At 40.6% G+C, this 20,052-nt stretch overlaps 1 protein-coding gene across 1 annotated transcript in view; it reads right to left on the bottom strand.

The window, feature by feature from the left end:
* PEPD (peptidase D) overlaps window positions 1–18,136 on the bottom strand; it is a 142,192-nt gene extending 124,056 nt beyond the window's left edge. The window contains exons 1-3 of the mRNA XM_054840802.1: window positions 17,989–18,136; window positions 12,521–12,704; window positions 11,112–11,239 (exon numbers count right to left, since the gene is read on the bottom strand). Of these exons, the coding sequence (XP_054696777.1) occupies window positions 11,112–11,239; window positions 12,521–12,704; window positions 17,989–18,032 (356 nt within the window). The 5' untranslated portion in view covers window positions 18,033–18,136. The remainder of the gene's footprint in view (window positions 1–11,111; window positions 11,240–12,520; window positions 12,705–17,988) is intronic.
* Between the last annotated feature and the right edge of the window lie 1,916 nt (window positions 18,137–20,052).

Here is a 20,052-nt window from a genome sequence, read left to right as displayed (position 1 = left end):
AGGATGAACAGCTCTGTCAGCCTATGTATAAATACACCAAAAAATATATTTTGAAGCTTTTATGTAGCTGGACAAAATTCAAACATCAATTTTTTTTGCAGTATTTTATTAACTGTGTTGTGTTTCCACTTTAAACCCAATAGAAACTTGGTCTCATTGTCTAAAACTATTTTAAAGCTGTTGTTCATTACATTGCACAAGAATTTGTAACAGCAAATCTTAAGAGATTTGTACAAATTTGACATTACCGTAAGAATTCCATTAAGCAACATTTCTTGGTATTCTAAAGGACTCTGGAGCAAGAGCCCCATAATACCAACATGATAAAAGAGTGTTCTAGTTTTCAGAACTGCATTCAGCAAAGAGGTACAAATGAGATGGATCTAAATCACAAATGCCAAAGAAAAACTGTGAACAGAATTTGTAACAGCTGATAGCTATTCCTGAAAGAAATGCATCTAAGCCAACTGCTAATATATTTGCAACCTAATTGCTGATATACATTCATATATATATGTTTTCATTTGCATCTAAACATTCTTCCAGACAATCTTCAATACATGTAACAACCTTCTCCTACTGGTTGCTTTGTATTTGCATTTTTTAATGCTTCTAGGACAGATTTTTTGTTTTTACAGTGAATCAGATCTAAAATGAAATTCAGCTTTTCCTGAAGTAGTCCAATTTAGCTTTTCTTCAGCATTTCAGTTGGAATTCCTAATTCAAGATTACTTATCTTACTGCATAGCCTAGAATGTAAAACTATTCCTGTCGGAAAAAAATATTCTTAATGGTATGCTCATTAGAAAAATTTGAGAAATGCTAGTTGGGATTAATTTCAAAACATTTTCTATACATTCTACATTTTGTTACTAAACGATTAGAGACCCACAAATAGATATGTCTGTATACACCTCAGAAATGACCTGAGCACCTTTAGCAGAGCAAGTCAACAGCAGGAGGTCCCAGGCTTCCTGAAGTGTGGAAAGCTGACTGCATCCTCTAAAAATTGCACAGGATTCCTCCCTTCCCACAACACAGCTTAATCAAAAAGCTTTAGCTTTCTGCACCCTGTTAACACCAAGAAGCCACACACACCGTTCACTGCATCAGCCAGTTCTGCACCGCTCCGCTAACAGACGTTCAGTCTAAGAAAAAATCCACTGAATTGCAAGGTCCCTCCATAGGGCTGTCTTAATTTCAGCGCTACTTTTACATACCTTACATTTCCTAACGTATCTGCAAGTGATTCACAGATTATAAAAGCCAGGAGAGATCAGAATAAGCACATTATATTTTTAGTTTGATTTCCAGATCCTTTGATTTTCAGACATCTGATATTGTTATATGTCCTGTTGTTAGATTTTGCTAACAGCATGCTCTCTCTCTTCCCTACTCAAATTCTGACAGCAGCCTGGAGAAGCCCTCAGTCAGTTCTTTTAAAATATTTGGATAAAAACATGACCTTCAGCAGCTACTTAACTTTCTCTAGGTTTACTACTGGAATAGAAACTAGTTCACTGCCATCACTTTGTGATGCTTCACATATTTTTTGTCTCAAATACAGAATGAAAATTATTTAACATTTAGCTCAGTAACAATGCAGAAATGGCAGTTGCACCATTTCCATCTACTAGCAGAAGCTGTTTGAATTTAACTGCCAGCTTTGCTCTCTTGTGTTGCACTAATTCTTTGCCTTAAGCCTGTCCTGTCATCCACCCAGGATCGTTCAGAGCTCCCCGTTACCTAAGTTCTCTTGTGATCAGCTTGTCAGAATAGGTAGACACATGAGAACCATCAACGCCTGTAAGTATTATAGGCTTTATGTTCACTTACATGTTACCCCAGTCATTTCTGTTGCTTTACACCTACACAATTTATAACAAACCTTTAATATTAAGATTTGAATGGTTTTACAGAATTTCTTAAGTCTTCACGTCTGACCTTGTTTGTGTTTTGAAGCTATTCTGAAAGAAGCATGCCTTACTGCACTGTTGCATATAAAAGAAAGCAATAGGTGTATCATAACATAAACCCCAATGTGAGGTAACCCTTCTCCTGCAGAAGGAAATACTGAGTTAATACCACATGGCACAGACAACAAAGCAGTATTCCAGGCTGTCTGACCACACAGGCTATCACTGAGCAAATATTAGGGCCAAATAATGAGAATCACCTGCAATTGAATCTGGCTTTAGCAAAAAAACCTTTGGCATTCATTTAATGTATTTTTGAAAAGGATCAGTAGGAATCTCTAAATGAAAGTCAACAATCGTTTGGAGGATCTCTTAGTATGTCAGGGAGGAAGACAGAAAATACACAAAGCAAGACCTGCTATACTAAAGACTGTCTCCTGCAATTAAAATACAGATCCACAAGTCTCGTCCACTCCTAATTGTCTTTCAGATCCACAAGTCCTGGCAGTTAACAGAAAGTGATGCTCTTACAAGCAGTAATTAAAAGTAAGAATTAACAGAGTTGGAACAGTAACAAAATAGGCAAATATCAAAGACACTATTCATGAAAAATCTAAAGCAGAAGGGTTTCTACACAGTAATGTTCAGGGTACAGTGCTCTCTTAAAAGGTCCTACAAGTATTATTGCCTAAAATGCATGAGAATTTGTCCAAGCTCATATCACAAATTCAGAATAGGAAGATTCTTGATGCGGTGAGACAGAAAAGCTTAAACTAGCAAACTTCACAGTAAAGCTTTCTGCTTTACAGGGATACAACAGTATTGCTTCCTCCATTCCACCCTAATTTTCACATTCAGAGTAACAGATATAAAACACTACCCCATGGCAAATTCACTTTGTCTTGAGCAAATAGTCTCTACTAAGCAAAGTACATGCCTACATTAGCCTGCACATAGCGCCTGTACGCAGCACTGCGGCACGCACACATTTACTGACAGCAAGTCATCGCACAAGTTACATCACGTTTTCCCTCACTTACACAGAGGAAACACATGCACGAAAAGTAAATTGGACAAGTGTAGTCTTCAGCAACTGAATTTCTACACAGCCATCAACTTGTTTCTCAGGCCTTGCTAGAATAAGCTTAAAGCAGAGTAAAAGTTTCAATGAGACTGCATACAAAGAATAATAACCTTGGCAAAAATTAAAGCAGATGAATAGAAATACATCAGCAGAGCATGTAGAGCTGAAGGAGGAAAAAGGATACAAAAGCAATGTTTTAACGCTGTCAGAGATTCACCAATAAACTCCCTCCTCATTACAGTATCATCAAGTTAACAGATGGCAAAGCATTAACCAAACAAGAGGGTGTCGAGAACTGCTAGAAAGAACAACATAGGAGGCTTTACAAGATACCAGCAGATGTTCCTGACTTTGTCCAAAAAAAAAAATGCAATCACCTATATATCCAAAAGGAATTTTACTATCTCAAACAAGATTAAAAGGCATCGAGCTAGTTTTAGAACAAAACAGTACTAATGGGCTTGCCGGTATTACAGGCAGCCTCCAGCAATATTTTGACTACCTTAATGTTACTCCCTTTCTACATTTTTCTAGGTTTCTGTTTTATCCTTTGAAAGACAGAAGTACCTGCATACATGTGTAACTCAAACTCTTTGCTCCCTTTTCATACGGTCCAGAGTAAGATGGATATTAAGAAAATAACAGAATGTAAAAGAAATTGAACTGAAGATGAAGACTCAGGCTGATTTGACTGTAAAAAGTAACCGGGACTGTAACTGAAGCCACATCTAGCAGAGTGACAGAACGATAGAGTTCATGTGCATGATGCTGGGTATTCCATACTGGACTTCCCAGTATTATGCAGAAGCAGAATAACTATGAGCAACATACAGACCACCGGACTTAATGATGAAATAAAGTATTGAGGAGACTCTCATGGTTCTTCCTAATAAAAGACAAGCTCTGAACTACTTATTTCATCTACTTCAAATATACAGTCTCACTGCTCCTGCTCAGCTATTCCCACCACAGGCATTCCCAAAAGATGAAAAGCTCTTTAGGCTTTCTATAAATTCTACCTCAAGAGGCAGTGCCTCAATTAGACATTTAAGAGATACTACCAAGAGCTACCCAAAACCCAAAAACATAGAAAACTTGCAATTGGTATAACCTTTGCTTTATTTCTCTCTGCAAATAAAATTCTTCCTTGGAGAGAAGGGCTCTATACTAGTACAGAAAAAAACTGTAACAGAGGAAACGTTTATACACTGAAATCCCTGAAAGATTTCTTGTAGCATAGGACTGCTGACGAACACTCATTAGAAAGCTCTCTTCCCAAAAAAAGAGCACAAGAAGAATTACAACGGTTAAGAGGGTAAGTGTAATTTCTAGGTCACTATATAATAACAGTGTTCTACTCAAACACTGGTCTCAATTCATGCTCAACTGAGAAAGTTACATACTGAATCTGTCAATAGCAGATGTTCTGCTTTTACTTTGGAAAAACGCCTGTATTGGGGGAAACGAGCAATATGTTATGTCCTACACATAAAAGCACTATAGCAAGTTCTGGAATATGTGCAGCATGTCCCACAGCTCCCATATTAATCGGTAATAGCACGAAAGGAAGCAGTACTGATGTTTACAGCAGCATTAAGATGACCTGAACAGTTTTAACAGTTTTCTCATCTTACAACTTGTAGAGAAAACTAAACCACAAAGAAATCAAAGGAACTTGCCACAACAACTCATTAGGCACAAAGGAAAGGCAGAACATACCTATGCAAACAGCCACCGATCCACTATGCCACGTTGCCCCTGTATGACAAAGAAGTAACTGGCATTCCCCAGGAACAAGGCCAGGAGCTCTGACATCCAGAGTACCAGCAAGTACACAGACAAAGGGGTACCCAGCAAGTAAAACACAATCTGCCTGTTTTTCACTCACATTTAGCTCTTAAGCAGCATTAATATTGATTATACTTTTCCCTAGCCTATTTCAACAAAACAGTTGGGTTTGTTTTTTCTTCTTTGTATGTTTCTCAACACAGACAACGCTCTGAATTTCAGAGGGTCCTTCCTGAGTGTACAGACAGGTCACAGGGAATAAAAACCTAAAGAAAACAGTTAACATCAAGAGCTGAGAACATGGAATTTTAGAAGTGCAAGAACAGAGGCACCACTGTAGATTATTTCACTTGAGGGTTTTTTCACTGAAGTGCCTTCTCAAATCCAGGCCGACAAGAAACAGAGCGCTCTCCACTCAAACTGGGCAGCTGCGTGGCAGAAGGCAGCGTGGAGGTGCAGAGCCTTGTCGGAGCACTGCTGGAAAATCCCCATGGGCATTTCTTTTGCTGCAGCTTACCTTCCTACCAGCAGCAGCCGAGTCCTTGGAGGAAAAATACATGGCATACCTGATCAAAAGAAAACTTGGATTCTCTGATATTTCAAAATGTTATCAGGAGTTTATATTGCTGAACTTGATACTCCTGCTAGCACATTAAATAAAGCATAAAATAAGAAATGCCTACTGAGGGTTATCAACATTCCCCCTCATACCACAGGCATGAGACATGCGTAGGCAAGATGTAACTTTCTCATGCTGTGGTTTGAAGCCACATCAGGATATTAAAAAACTCTGGTGCAGCATCATCAAGCAGATTTACTTAGTGCTGGTTCTTTTTCTCAATACGCTTGAATCAAAAAGATGAAAGAAAAAAGCAGCACACGAACACTTACTAAATCGCCACATTGTGCATCCAGTTAAAGATGTATGCTGACAGAGACTGCAAATCAATGGACTGATATAAATTACTAGTACTATAAATAGTATAAATACTATAAATTGCTATTATTATTCAAAACACTCTCGACAAGAAATACAAGGAAACTTAAGCAGCTAGAAAGCAAAGATTTATAAAAATAGTTAGTGAAGTAAAAGTGATATAAGCAATACACAGTCATCCTGTACCAGCAAGGCTCATGGACAATTAGATCCTGGGACAATGACTAAACTGATAATTTCAGAAGTCAGAGCATTCGAGCAGCACTGTGTAGAGAAAAACAATCATCAGTAAAGTGGCAAGAGCAATCCAGACACTAATTGTTCTGTAAAAGTAATTTTTATCCCCAGAGAAATACCGTAATAAATGAATGGGAGACAAGAAATGGAAATCACTGTACTATGGAGAGGACTGGAATCATGGAAAATAAGCAGCAGGGGGAATTGCACAAGTTAAGTCTCGTCAATCAAAAGCAACCAGCTTTATGTTACAGTTTTGAAAGGATGGGATGAAGGGTAAAGCAACAGATGTACTATCTGAATAAGAGTAAAATATTTGATAAAAATCTCTCTCAGGAATCTTACTCTCCAAAATCAACTCAAATTGGCTTGGACAGGAACACTACAATGTGACCTGAAACCCAACGACTAGTTGTAATGAAAAAGTGAAAGCCCTAAAGCAGAAAATAAAAATAAATAAACAGATTAAAAGATGAGCTTTTCAAGGGCTGGGAAACTCTCCAACTGCCACACTGAAAAGTGCTGTATCAGTTTAGACTCATGTTCTCAGAAGTTAAAGTGATAAACAGCAATAGACTGCAAATCTTGATTAGCGGGATACTGCAAAGACTGAAATTAGTTCTGATGCTATTCAGAAACAGAAGCAGGACTGAATATGTTCATGAGATCCACAGATGGCATTTGCAGGTGGTAACAAACTTTGCAGATAAATTGCAATTGCCAGTTGGTACAAAACAGTAATAAGATGACCTAAAGTGATTAAAAACTGTGGGGTTTCTTTAAACAGCAAAATAAAGCTTCAGTGGGTAGGGGGAAGGGACAAATGTTGGGAAGAGATCAAACTGATAGACATGGGAAAAGAAAACATTAAACACATTTCATTTTAGAGAAAAAATTACAGGAAAAAGTACCAGGGGATGATATGGCAGATGAGTTCAGAAGATAAAACCAAAGACCCTTCTAGAGTATACTGTCTGAATACACAGCGCCAGAGCATGCTATGGAGAAGACAACCTGTATGTACATCATCAATAAAACTCATCTAAAAAATGTCCTTCATTCCTGCAAAATCTGCATCAAGAGCAGCAATTAAGGTGATCTAGAGATTGTCTCCTATAGCACAGACATACATCCCACTACCTTTCCAAAGAGGTCCCTCCAATTTTAGCTTGCATAGAATGGGCTTACTACAGACCTTGCTGCCTTCTAGCAAAACCTACAGCTAATTAATGCACCAGTCTCAGCCACCATGATATAGTCAGATAAACATACCATACTGTACACAATTTAATACTCAACTATTCAAAATATAAAAGCCACAAGATTTCACCCATTCCCATTAAGAAAAAGAGATCGAGAAAGCAATTTCCTAGCTTCTAATTTTCATGACCACATACAGTCTGTAGGGGAGAAAAAAAAAGAAAGAGCCTAAATAGCCTGGAAAACTTTTCCCCCCCCCCCCCTCTCTCTCCATAAAAACATATGGGGGAAATGCTTTTTTCCCCCAAGCAAAAAAACCAACCACATAATTCTGCACTTTTTTCCAAAGGCAGTAAAACTTCTCAGCTTTGCTGAAGTCAGTCAAGTTTAATCACTAAAACCAAAGGTTGATTTTGGTTGTAACCTACTTAGAAAATGATGACAGTGTTTAAGAAGCTTCCTCATTAGGTCACTGAGAAATTATTAACATTCATAAAGCGTTTCATTGTGCTTTATTACAGCTCAAAAATCCTCCAAGGTTCAACTTTGCAAATACAGACAGCTTCCGATAAACTTCATGGAAAAATGTTACTTACAGTGGATGCAACGCTAGATTAGTGTTGTTATACTTACCAATCAGCCAGCAGGGCTTCAAAGAAAACACAGGAAATGGCACATAAATATTGCTCTGTCCCATTTAATATGTATTTCTAAAGTTAGAGCACGAAAGCGTTAAATATTTTTGTTTTCCATTAAAAACATTCTTTACATGGCAAGGCAATTAAGTTATTTTGGCATCTGCTCCACATAAAGCAGCTGCTGTACAGTACGTTTTACTTTATAAAATATCTTTAATCAGCACACTGACTAGTTCTGTCATTTATAATTAAGGAGGTAAATGGCAGGTGCAGCATTAATTAGTGAAATTGAAGTGTCTGTGCAAGACATGCAGACATACCAACTCAATGCTTCTTAGGAATAGAAACAACTGCCAACAGCTTTGCACCACAAACTTGACTAGGTAAGGCCACATGGAGAAAAAGGCACATCTACGACACTTCTGGAGCCTTTACAACCTTACGTTACCAGATTCTTTTCTTAAACTCTTCCTCTGAAAGTAAGAGCAGAAAAAGGAGGAGCACAAAAGCCTACCCTGCAAGCCATCCTGTGAGAGTCTTTGTTTCTGCCTTACAAACCCTGGGGAGGGGCAGGGGGCAGAGGTACATATCAAGAGATAGGCAAAGTGGTTCTCTTCCTTGAAATGATTTTCCCAGCCAACAACTAAGAAATGAGCTAGTCCAACATTTGGATAAGTGCCCACACACATAATTTAAAAACAGACTGACTGTTACAGTAATCTCTTCCTGACATGAAAGTAGGACCACCAGTCCTATGAACACCCTCATAACACTTCTGCCATTGCCACCTTAAGAGGTTGTGGGTTTTTTGGGGAATGGCCATAGTCTAAATTGTGAGTTAAGTTAAATCTCTCCTCCCTTTTAAAACTGCAGAGGTTATTCCGGCTTAAGGACCCCTAAAGAGTAGCCTTACAGATATTTACCAATCTTTAGAGCCTACACATTCAGCAAGAAGTCCTACAAGACGTGTAACACTTCCAAAGAAGTGGTAGTCGCCCTCAAAACTGGTACTACATAGTGCTGGGTCCTTGGCAGACCACAGCCCAGGGCTGTGCCTTCATCATCTCCATGTTCACTTGTTCTTCAGAGTCCCCATGCACCACCTCTGCATGCAAAATTGTTGATAAAAACAAGTGCAGTTGATGAGACTAAAGTAATTACAGTGTTTATGGTCTCATTTGTAAATTAATAGTCTGCTATCTCCAAGCAAATGCTCTCAGACACTTCAATGGTTTTGGCCAAACTGAGACTGCAATTTGAAAGAAGCCAAGAAGCCCCACTTTTGCAATACTTCCAAGGCAAAAAGGTTAACCCTTTTGAGTGCCACAGTACCTAAGCTACATTTCGAAAACAACCCAAGTATGTGTCCTTCAGAAAGGAAAGCACAACAGTGCTTTTACTACATCCAGCAATGCATGTAGTAATACAGTAGCAGTAAAGTAATAGTAAAGAGCCTTCTGCATTAATTTTAAGAGAATCTATGCATTTCTGCCTAAACTCACATAGCACGTTCCCACATCTGTCTTACATAGAAAGCAATATAAATACCAGGCAAAGCAACTGCACTCTGCGCTATGAACTACAAGACTAGCTGTAGACCTCTGTATAACGCCAACCTTGCAAATATTGTACAAGGCATTGAATTGATTTGCGCTTCATTGGTGTTAAATGAATGTTTCTTCAGTGGGTAGATAGTGCCTTCCACATGCACAGAAACAAGCACTTCCGAGGCTAACTATAGTAGATAAACAACAGCGGATGGGAGGCAAACTTATTTGTATTTTTCTTCCAGTGCTAATTTTGACTTAAAATTGAGGCTTCTGGGAAGGAACACAATCCCTAGCTGTGTGCAGTACCCCCTGCCAACCAACTTATGAAGCAGAACCGCTACTGACTCACAAATGAGTTATTCATCCATCCTCCTTTTGACAAGCAGAAAAAGTACATGACCATGGCTGACAGAAGAGAAAACAGAAATTCAAAGAGAGGGATTCAGGAAGGGCGAGGAGGAGAATTTAGAAACGAAGGATGCTGTGATAAAGACAATTTGTTATACTCTACAAGAAGACACAATGACACTAAACCACTTTTAACCAGACTTGTAATTCTGTAAATGAACCAATAACAAGTGCTGCACAAACAAACCAAAAAGGTCACCATTTCTAAACACCACAATATTTTTGTTTGAAAATGCAAAATGAGACAGTGGAATTTCAATAATATTGTTAAGCCTTTTCAGATTAGGCACAACCAGTGCGGGTATGAAAGCTGATCTGAACTAGCAGAAGAGAACTTAGGGGGAGGAAAAAGCTTTGTCTATAAATGGGAACAAGCACCACTAGGGAACAGACTTTAGAGAGTACACATGGGGGTTAAACAGAACCTGCCCTCCCAGACAGGTGCAGCTCTCAGCTGAAATATTTCAGATAGCAGTATTCACATTTTTATGCTATCACAAACAATTTCAGTTCCCAGGCAGGTCTAAGACAGTGATATTCATGTAAACTCTCTGAGAAGACAGCAGCCATGCCCTACCATATGGTCTGGCACAGTTCAGCATATGGGATTGGTTGTGATTGTTTTCCTTTTCCCAAAATTAGCATTAAAATATAAGTGATAGCTTCAATTAGAAGCAAAGCAACCTGAGCTCAAAATATTAAATTAGAAGTAATCCGATGTTCTGAGACAATGTAGACAACAAAAAGTTTACAGTTTGTTAGAGGGTATAAATACAATTAAGACTGAGAAAAGAAATGAACACATAAATAAATCAATTCCTCCACTACTATGGCACTGAGCAATATTTACTACCAATGTGGATAGAAAGAGAGATGTTTATGGCATACTCACAGAATACAATTAAAATCACATTCCTCAGTCTGTCAGTTCATATAAAAAAAAAAAAATCAAAGAGGCTAAACTACCTTCTGCCATTCAAAAAGCTTCATTAGCTGAGGCAGCTGCAAACTGGTAAAGCCACTTGAAAAAGCCTGCTTTACTATTTAAGTTGTTTGGTCTTAACACAAGACTTCTACTTTTCTTCACAGTTCAGCTTCCTTTCATGGATACCATGAGATCCATGGGTTCCAATTCTAAAGGTATTCTCTACCAAATGGCAGTGGATCATTTGATATCACACGATCAATAACAATTGATCATGTTTTGTATCACTGTACGTACATATCACTACAATTAACACCAGATGATTTGGTGGAATCTGATTAAAATGAGACAGTATGCCAGCTCTACATACAGTTACATTACCTGAAGTACCGAGATACATCGGAACACAGTTAAAAGAGATGTCTTACTTTCCCATCCAAACTGCATAGCTTTCAGGGAGTTGTGGAACAAAAAGCATGGATCTTCCAGTATCAACATCTACTGCTCCAAAGCAGCCTGCTTCAGTTACTCCAAAAGTCCAGTGAAAGTAAGATTCCTAGGTTAAGACAAAATATATTCTTAAAAGAAACCCCTCACTTCTACCAGCTCTAAAAATACACTACAGTAGATACTAATTCTTACTTCCATGTATCTGAAAGAGATCTCTCTGGTGTGGGGGGGAAGTGGTTTAGGTCTAAAGCTTTTCAGACTGACTAGTTTTAGGTTACAATAATACAAATCCCTCTGTTGGCAACTGGAAAGGATCTGAGATTAATAAACTACCATAAGAAATAAATAGGTCAACTCAGCACAATAAATATACACCACACAATAAAATAGATTCTTCCAATCTAGAATTAGTATCAGGAAGAAACAATCATGCCACATGAGACAAGGCAAAAGCAGAGTGCAGATTCATTGGGTTGCGATGGCAGAGTGCTGAAGTGAAGACCCAACCTCCCCCAGAGAAGAGGAAGCTGCACTAGGAACAGCCTTTAGCCAACAGTTATTTAAAGAATAAGCAAGCAAACAACAAAACACCTAACAATACAGAGATGAATCTTGGTAAGGACAAACATATGCTCCGCTACCCTGAAAGGTGCATCTCCTCTAAAACCAAATCAATAACTACATTAAGATATGCGTTATCTAGATTAGATTTATTGGTTTTGTTTCTTCATAGCATACAACAGCTCAATTAAATTCACAAAACAAAGTACTGTAGCAGCCATGCAAAGCACACAGCTTTGCAGGAGTATGCATTATTAGAGTTCTGTTACACCAACTTTCGCAAAGACTGTGTTCCACATGACATTAACAAGGTATTAAATCCTACCTGTGACAGAAGAACACATGGGTACTTAAGAAAGAGTGTAATTTGAGAAGACACATGCTGTAAATTCTAAGACACATCCTGCTTCCTGGAATACAGTACTACTAAAAGCTTGAACTGCTTTTCTGTGAATTAATTCAGTTTAGGTCCACTGTCACATGTTTCACTACAGAAAGAAGGTTATTTTTTGGGTCACAGACAAGACTGAAAAAACTAAGAAATATTCCATTGTTGTCTTTAATAGTACGTTAAACATTGATAGGCAATAGGGCCTTGAACATGTTTAGGCCCTTTAAACCAGATAACGAGCCTGCATACTAAAGCACTGAAAGAGAGAGTAACTTGAAGCTGAAGAGGCAATGTTACAAAGAAGACAATTTATTTAAGTGAAGCAAGGCAACGCACACGAGAGATAAAGGGAAAATAATTTAAAACCATTTAAAAATTCATGCAGTTTAAGAGACAGTTTCTTAATTTGATTTGAAGTTTTGATTCAGCTCTTACCTGGCGAAACACAATACCAGTATCGGTACAGTATCTCTGGGTTTCTTCTCCACCCTGCAGCAGAACAACCGAATTCTTCTGGACATCCTTATTCTGTCTTAGGCGATCACACAGCCGTCTTCTATTCAAGGCAAAAAGTGCTACAGGCACTTTCAAGGTCTCGTTCCCCAGCCAAAACGAGGGTCTAGAAAAAAAAAAAATTAATTGACAATTAATGGAAGACAAAGACAGTGGTTAGCATGATTCAGACGCACAGTGTTTGTTACTTCAGAACAGAAAAGGAAGGTTAGTTCAACTCTCCAAGCAAGACGCCAGTTGCTCAAGGTGAAGAGATGCTGTATACAAGCATTGCTCTTGAGCAACGATCAAATATTGCTCATACGAGTACCAAAGGAAAAGGATGGCAACAGGAGACAGGGCTGGCTGCAGCAATGGCCCACAGCATGTCACTTGTTACATTCCTTTAGGTAAAGCAACATGAAAAGTAGATGCAGAAAGTGACAACAGCCTAGATCAGCTGAGTATAGGCAAAACAGGAGAAGAAAATTAGTTCTTAGTTACTGAAAGCAGAAGTGGAAGGTTACGTTAAGTCTGGCAACCTTCAACAAGTCCTTCTGGGACACATTCAGTAGCTGAAACGGGGACCAGAGATAAAAGATGCCAGATAATAGACACAGGACACCACCATTTCCCATACTCACACAGTATCTGCAAATTTCTTTTCTATGTACATATATTTATTCTTGCATGCACACAAGTGGCTTCAGCAAGGCAGCACAAACATGCTGAGACAGCCTAGAAAGTTTCTCAAAAATTGTACTCAACACAGCCACAACTGGGAGAATACAGTTTATAAGTAGAGAGCCTCTCTTAAACTGGTTATTAAGTAATGTAAGATGTTTAAAGTATTGCAAGAATATATTGCTGATTCATTCACACTTGTTATAGGTCCATACCTGTACTTTTGGAGCTTTACCAGTAGAAGCACAGTAACTTTGGGATTATTTTTTTAAATTAGACGAGGAGAGAACAACCTATGAGCATTTCCTTTTTTTTATGTTTAATATAGCAAAGCTATACTTTGGAGCTTCGGAATTAGAGAGGAATGCTGTTTTATCAATAAAATCCTATGATTTAAGTCCACTTTGTCCCTTCACCTTAGTTTCTCTCAGCTTATTACAGACTGACTAGCTGGATGGTCATTTTCTATCAGATATGCTTCTAGAGGAGATGACAGAAAGGTGCAGTTAAATTGTGACTATGTTAAAATTACAAGAAATTAAGCACACCAGGACTTAACCTTAGAGAAGCAGAGCTCCACATCTTAATTATTATATAGTTTTCATAGGCAATCTGAAAGGTAACCTTTGATTTATAGCTGCATAAAGTAACTTCCTGAAAGACTTTATCAGCATCAGAAATGTAAACCCTATAATTTCTTACTGCAGACACAGCATAAAAGAGCCAATAAAATATTTTATTTTACTTGTTTATAACTACTAGATATAACAGAATAAATAATTTTAGGTGAAAGACTGCTCTTGCTAATTCAATTTTCGAACTATCTGCCTAGGAGTTCAGCTGATGGTGCACAAAACCCAAATGTGTTTAGTCTTATTATTTCCCAGACACACCTGCTAAACCAGCACCATGGCAGGTGATTGTTACACAAGGGCTGCAGACTACCTATTGGGGCACATCAGCATAGTGTGGAAGCACAGTATAAGATTTTGTTTTGGGGTACCCATGCCTGTAGGAAGAATGAAGCAAGTTCATACAATCCCAGCAAAAGCTACTTGAAAGTTTTAAATCAGAGAGTGAACCTTAAGCTAAATATGGGCAAGGCTTTTCAGGTGCAAAGCTGTGGCTCAGCAACTCAGCAATGCATGAGAGGTTGAAAACGCTGTTATCCAAGCAAGATCACCCCATGGAGTAACAACATGCAGGGGTCTGAAAATCATATGCTCACCTTATTGCAAGTATAAAAGAGAAGAGAGAGCATCATCAGATACCCTTATGCCATAGGTTGCTCTCAGATCTTTGTATCTGCTGATAAAAATGAAAAAAATTTTAAAAAATGCAGAGGTGGTAGCACACCCTGTCTTATGTTTTGCTTCAAGGAAGGAAAAAAGTCACCTTTGTTGTAATTTTACCCTCTTCACAAGGTTTTTTTTGTGATTTAATAAAAAAAATTTTAAAAAAATTAAAAAGACTGATGTCCCTCCTTCTCCAGGCCTATTCCTACACCCTGGAGCTCATAGGAAGCTGCTACAAATGCACATTTTCATCTCCATTAAGTTTACTACTAATGCTTTTATTACACTTAAAACCTTTGACAACCAAAATGAGACTCGAGGAGAAATAATGGTGTCAGTAGCAATTCCTACTGGTAGGCTCACTAAGCCACTTTAAGAGCGTCTTTTACTGGGATGTTAACACTGGAGCTAAAATGCATTCTGAAGCAAAATGATGGTTCTTCTGCATATTTTATCTAAGCTCATGGCAAAACTGTATTCTACCTCATATATCCAGATCCTACTTTCCCTGCTTGAATTTGATGCCACAGTATTCGTCAACAGCAGAATTTGGCCCTGTACAGTTGTTTTAGACTTGCACAGTTTTTTCACAGGCATGGCTTTGGTCTCTATTTTAAGGCTGCTGTAACAGTCACAGCAGCTGAGCATGCCGGGCACCGCAGCAAGGGCTGCAGGACACAGGAGGGCTGGGCCGAGTGTTCTTGCAAATGCTGCTCGGTTCCTCAGGTTCTCTGCTGAGCACTCAGATGTGAATTCATGCCTTAGAGTGTACAAGCTTGCCAGGCAACAGACCTACTTTCACAATTGAGATTCTGCAGAGAAAAACAGCTAGGTTTCAGAGAGGACTCGGCTCAGAGCCAAGTTTACTTCCTCAACAGCCTTCATTCTCTCTTCTCTCCTGCAAGCACTCAGATACCAAACTGATGGCATCCCCACAGATGGACTAACATCACGGCAAGACACCCATAGGTGCTGCTTTGCCTGCAGAGGTTGGGTCACTCAGTATGCATGACCCCAGCACCAGCATTCCACAACATATGCAGAGAGCTCTTTTTGGAGACTGGCTGTACAAAGGAATTTAAGTCTCAAGAAAAAAGAGCATGGCTGTACACCTGGCTTTCTATTGCAAGTAATTATTTGGGGAGAGAACACTCAAAGTACTCAATATCACAATAAAAGTCTTCACACACAGGACAGGCTGTGTCACCATCACTCTGTTACTAAGAAATACATGGCAGGTAAGTAGGTTACCACTGGCTTCATCTTTTTTTTTTTGCTCTCTAATCCTTCCAGCCCAACTGTCACAAACTCCTGTGCGTATGCCGTCCTGTCTACGCCATGATGATTATTAGCACTTTTTCAGTTTCATATATAAGGATTCATCACTATGCCACTTGTAGTAAGTTGAGTGGGTACAAGTATACAACTGCCTCACATGTGTATCAAGCCTGCAAATATATACGTAGCAACATCAACATGAAACTCTCTGTTATTTGTCACCTAACAATACTACCACAAATTCTTTCTAGAGAGGGAATTACAAGCTTTGAATTTTGGTCTGTGATCTCTAATCACTCACCCAGTTTACACCATACAAGACGCACAAATACCAGAACACAGTACGATACATTGGCTGGTCCTTCAAAGTCTGTTTCTTAATGCAAGGACCCTGGTGTCTCCAGCCACAAACTCACTCTAATGTAGAGTTATATATTTGATAATTAGGTGTATTTAATGCAAGTACTGTTTGTGGTGCATACCTCTTTGAAGCTATGCAAGCTTCTGCAAATAAGCATTAGTCAATGCCAGAAATAGCTAGTCGCAAGACCAGGACTGGACAAGCAAAGCTCAGCTTCCTCATTTTCACTAGCCTGGTATCAGAATTCAGCCACTTCTCAGTCTGGTAAAGGCCACCCACAGTAGCTGATACTTTCTCTGCTGGCTGTCACAATTTTTTATGATCACTTATTCCCTAAGCCTTCACAAGAGCTCTTTTATTTTATTATACTGGAAGTGAAATGTAGCTAGGAACATTAAACTACATCTGTTTCTTTAAAGAATATTTTTCTTTTGCCTGGAACTGTTGATTTTCATAACTTATTTCAGAAGTTTCGTATTTTCAGTGAGGTTACATTTTGGTACTGTATGATCCATCTAATATTTTGGTTTTCTTTTTATGCAACCACCAGAACACCCTGGTAACCAAGAATCCTATTTTACTGGTTTTTCCCACCATTTTTCAGTTAACCTTTTGTACTACTTTTTTTTTTAAAAGAAAATTCATGGACTGCCATTTCTGTTCTACTGAGGTCACACAGACAGGATCCAGATTTCAATTAAGTTGAGAAACCACTGAAACTACTTTTCAGTAAGTTACCATTCATTTGTTGACTGGATCTTATTTATTTGTTTTGAGCAACAGAGTCATCAACATCAGTTGAAGTCTGGCCAACCTTTAATGTCGTTTCCACACGAAATATGCAAAGTACAAGAGACCCATGCCAACAGCAGCACAAACAAGTAAGCGATACAAGGGAAACAGCAAAAGCCACTACTGCTGTTTAAGGCGTAAACTGGATGTTTTCTTCACGGGGAGCTCAGTGCTCCTTGTAACTAAGTCAACGACTCGAAGTCCCAGCGCCGTGGGATGTCCTACCCACCCACCCCAGCCCAACCTTGCTCTCGGCAGGGCCGGGCAGGAGCATCCCTGGGCAGGAACACCCTGTCACTGCTGGGGGAAACCAGGGGCAGGAGAACACCACACCGGGGAGCAATCTTCACCCAAAGGCGAAAGAGTCAGAGCCAAATCCCAGCGAGACCTCTTTTTGGTGACTATGAAAAGTTCCCCCCTCATTTTGATATATTGTTAATAGCATCTTCATAAAGCACTGGAAGAAATGACTGAACTTAGGTATAAAATGCAGGAGGGACTTCGTGCTAAGTAATCCACAGCCACCTTCAAGCATGATTTGCCAAACCTAACGCAACTCAAAGGATAATTCACACCTCAGCGGGGGAGGTGCTGCCAAGCCAACCCAGCGGTAACTGTGGAGGCCGCCCCGGGGTGCCCGCGGGACCCTCCCCAGCTCTCTCACCGCCCCACACAAAACCTGCTTTCATTGCTCCACCGCAGGCAGCCCGGCCTCCCCTGCAGGCTGCGCGGCGACAGCCTACCGCCTGGCCGCCACGTCCCTCTCTGGCCGGCCCGGGAAACCGCCGCCCTCCGGCACCTCCGACCCACGCAGGCCCCTCAGCCAGACCCCGCCGGCCGAGCCGAGCCGGGCCGTGCCGCCCCCGCGCTGCGAGCCGCACAGCGCCCCGGGGGAAAGGGGCTAGGGGGGAGCCGGGAAGACGCGCAGCCCCGCCACGGGCCGGCGGGCCCGTGAGAAGCAGGCAGCGGCGGCGGTACCGCGACCGAGGAGCGATGCTTACCCCGCCGCCGCAGCCATGTTGCCTCGCCGGACTTCGCCTGTCATGTGACGGCAGGGCCGGGCGGGACGGGCCGCTGTGGAGGGGCGCGGCGGCACCGCCTCAGCGCGGGGAGCAGATGGCGGGCGGGGCGGGAACGGGGCAGCCCTGTGAGGAGAGCCGGGCCCGCGGCCTACCGCAGGTCTCCAGGCTCTCGCCGACCTCGCAGCACTGAGAAGCCACTGCTCTCCCCGCAGGCTGCTCCTCTCCTCAGGCTTTCAGGCAGATCTGGCAGGGGGGAGGCCCTGGCGAGGGCCGGGACTCGGGCTCCTTGGCACCCCAGGGGGGCGTTCATTGGGAGCGCTCTGCAGCTGGAGAGGGGATTTTGTAACCATCACCTCACGTATCGGCCTCTTTTACAAGAAACAATTCGATTCCTCGGAGCTAAAAGCTGTATAATGGAAATGCAACCTTTTACAGGGATTGCTGTCTTACAACAGAGCTCCCCTAAATAAATGGTTGCTCAAAAAAAACACTTAATGTGCCGTGCTGCTGTGATCCCTGTAAGAGATGCTTTCCACTTCATTTTGAAACTGAAAAGGTGTTTAACAACAGCCTTCAGGCACGGTCCACTGTAGCCAACACCAGTCCTTGGACTAGCCTCACTCTGCTGAATTTTGCTCCTATTCAACACAGGTTTCTTCAGACCTCGAGTTGACTTGTTCTTGCCTCAAAATTACAAGCTACCTGAACAAATGCAACAATTCATAGGCCAGGGTTCACAGGGCCAGTAACTGCCATACAGCAGCAAAAGAAAATACCCAGAAGGATGAAATAGCAGATAAAGAATGAGAGAGAGGAGCTCTGCTGTGTGACCTGAATACATTGTTCAGCAGCTCTATGCCTCCATAAAACAGCGATAAGTACTGCTCTGAGCCAGCCGCTCGTCACAGGTACCGCTGCCCTCCCCCTCCCTGGAAGGAAAGCAGGAGTCCTTGCTCTGCTGCTGCTGAGCAATGCCATTTCTCTGTTGTTCTGGCACTGATCTCAAAAGCAAGTATTGTCATACCGTGAAGTATTCGGATAATGCACCTGGAGCGTCTCCTTCCACCCCAGGCGCTTGGGAAACAAGAATGCAGCAAGAAGAGCAGGCAGGAGGAGGATCATAAAATACATGGAGCTTGAAGTTAATGTTTGTTACAACAAATCAGTGCGCTGTTATTAAGAAATGTGCATGATTAAAATCCTTTTTTGGTTGGCCACATTGTCCACTGGAATTTGGAAGAAAACTGCAGCTACTTATGCACAGCTGGCTCTGAAGTGGTGTGTGAAAGCTGCAGGGCAACCACAGGGAAAGATTGATTTCAGAAAGTCTGGAGAGGAGTGTGTAAATTAAGAAAAGTAGAAAAGTCAAGTAGTCATCCTCTAGCTCTTTATGTTTTTATGCCCAAGGCTCACAGACCTTTACTACAAAATATATAATGAAAGAATCGGAAACTTCTTTCACAGACTGCCCATTTGATAAATAACATATTTACTTTTGGCACCAGATTAATGGATAAAGCCCCATTTTTGACATTATACTTGATAAGCTGTTGAATTTCAAAGAACTTCCTTCAGTTTACACAGACTGAAAAAGTTTTTTAATGTAAACTGGAGCAAAATATTTTACTGCTTTCAGTCCCCTAGTGGTGCTCCCTTCTGCTTAGACTCAAGCAGAATTAGTGGCAGGAGGCAGGGAAGCTCACTTTGCCTTTCTTTCTCCTGTCAGGAGTAGAGAGGAAAGACTAAAGCCTTCAAGGCGCTCTTCCAAATACTGTCATTAGTGGCTTTGGGCATTCATCCTTTCCAGCTCCTCTCTGTCTACCCATACACTTGCCCTCCTTAGAGAAAAGGTCTCCTGCATTTTAGTATCTGCCCTCTAAAATGGGTTTTCTGGGTCTCTTTATTCTGTTTATTTTAATTTCCTCCTCTCTTCCCCTTGGTCATTTTACCCTCCTTTGGAAAACAATCACTGAGATTTAGGAGAGTTATGTGCACTCCATTAAATCTCAGAACAAAATAAGACTCCATTCCTTAGGAAAGAAA

The sequence above is a fragment of the Grus americana genome, chromosome 13 (genome assembly GCF_028858705.1).
Source record: "Grus americana isolate bGruAme1 chromosome 13, bGruAme1.mat, whole genome shotgun sequence".
In the NCBI taxonomy this organism is placed as follows: Eukaryota; Metazoa; Chordata; class Aves; order Gruiformes; family Gruidae; genus Grus; species Grus americana.
Note: the sequence above shows the minus strand (reverse complement) of the source record. Positions and strands in the feature narration are given on the sequence as shown.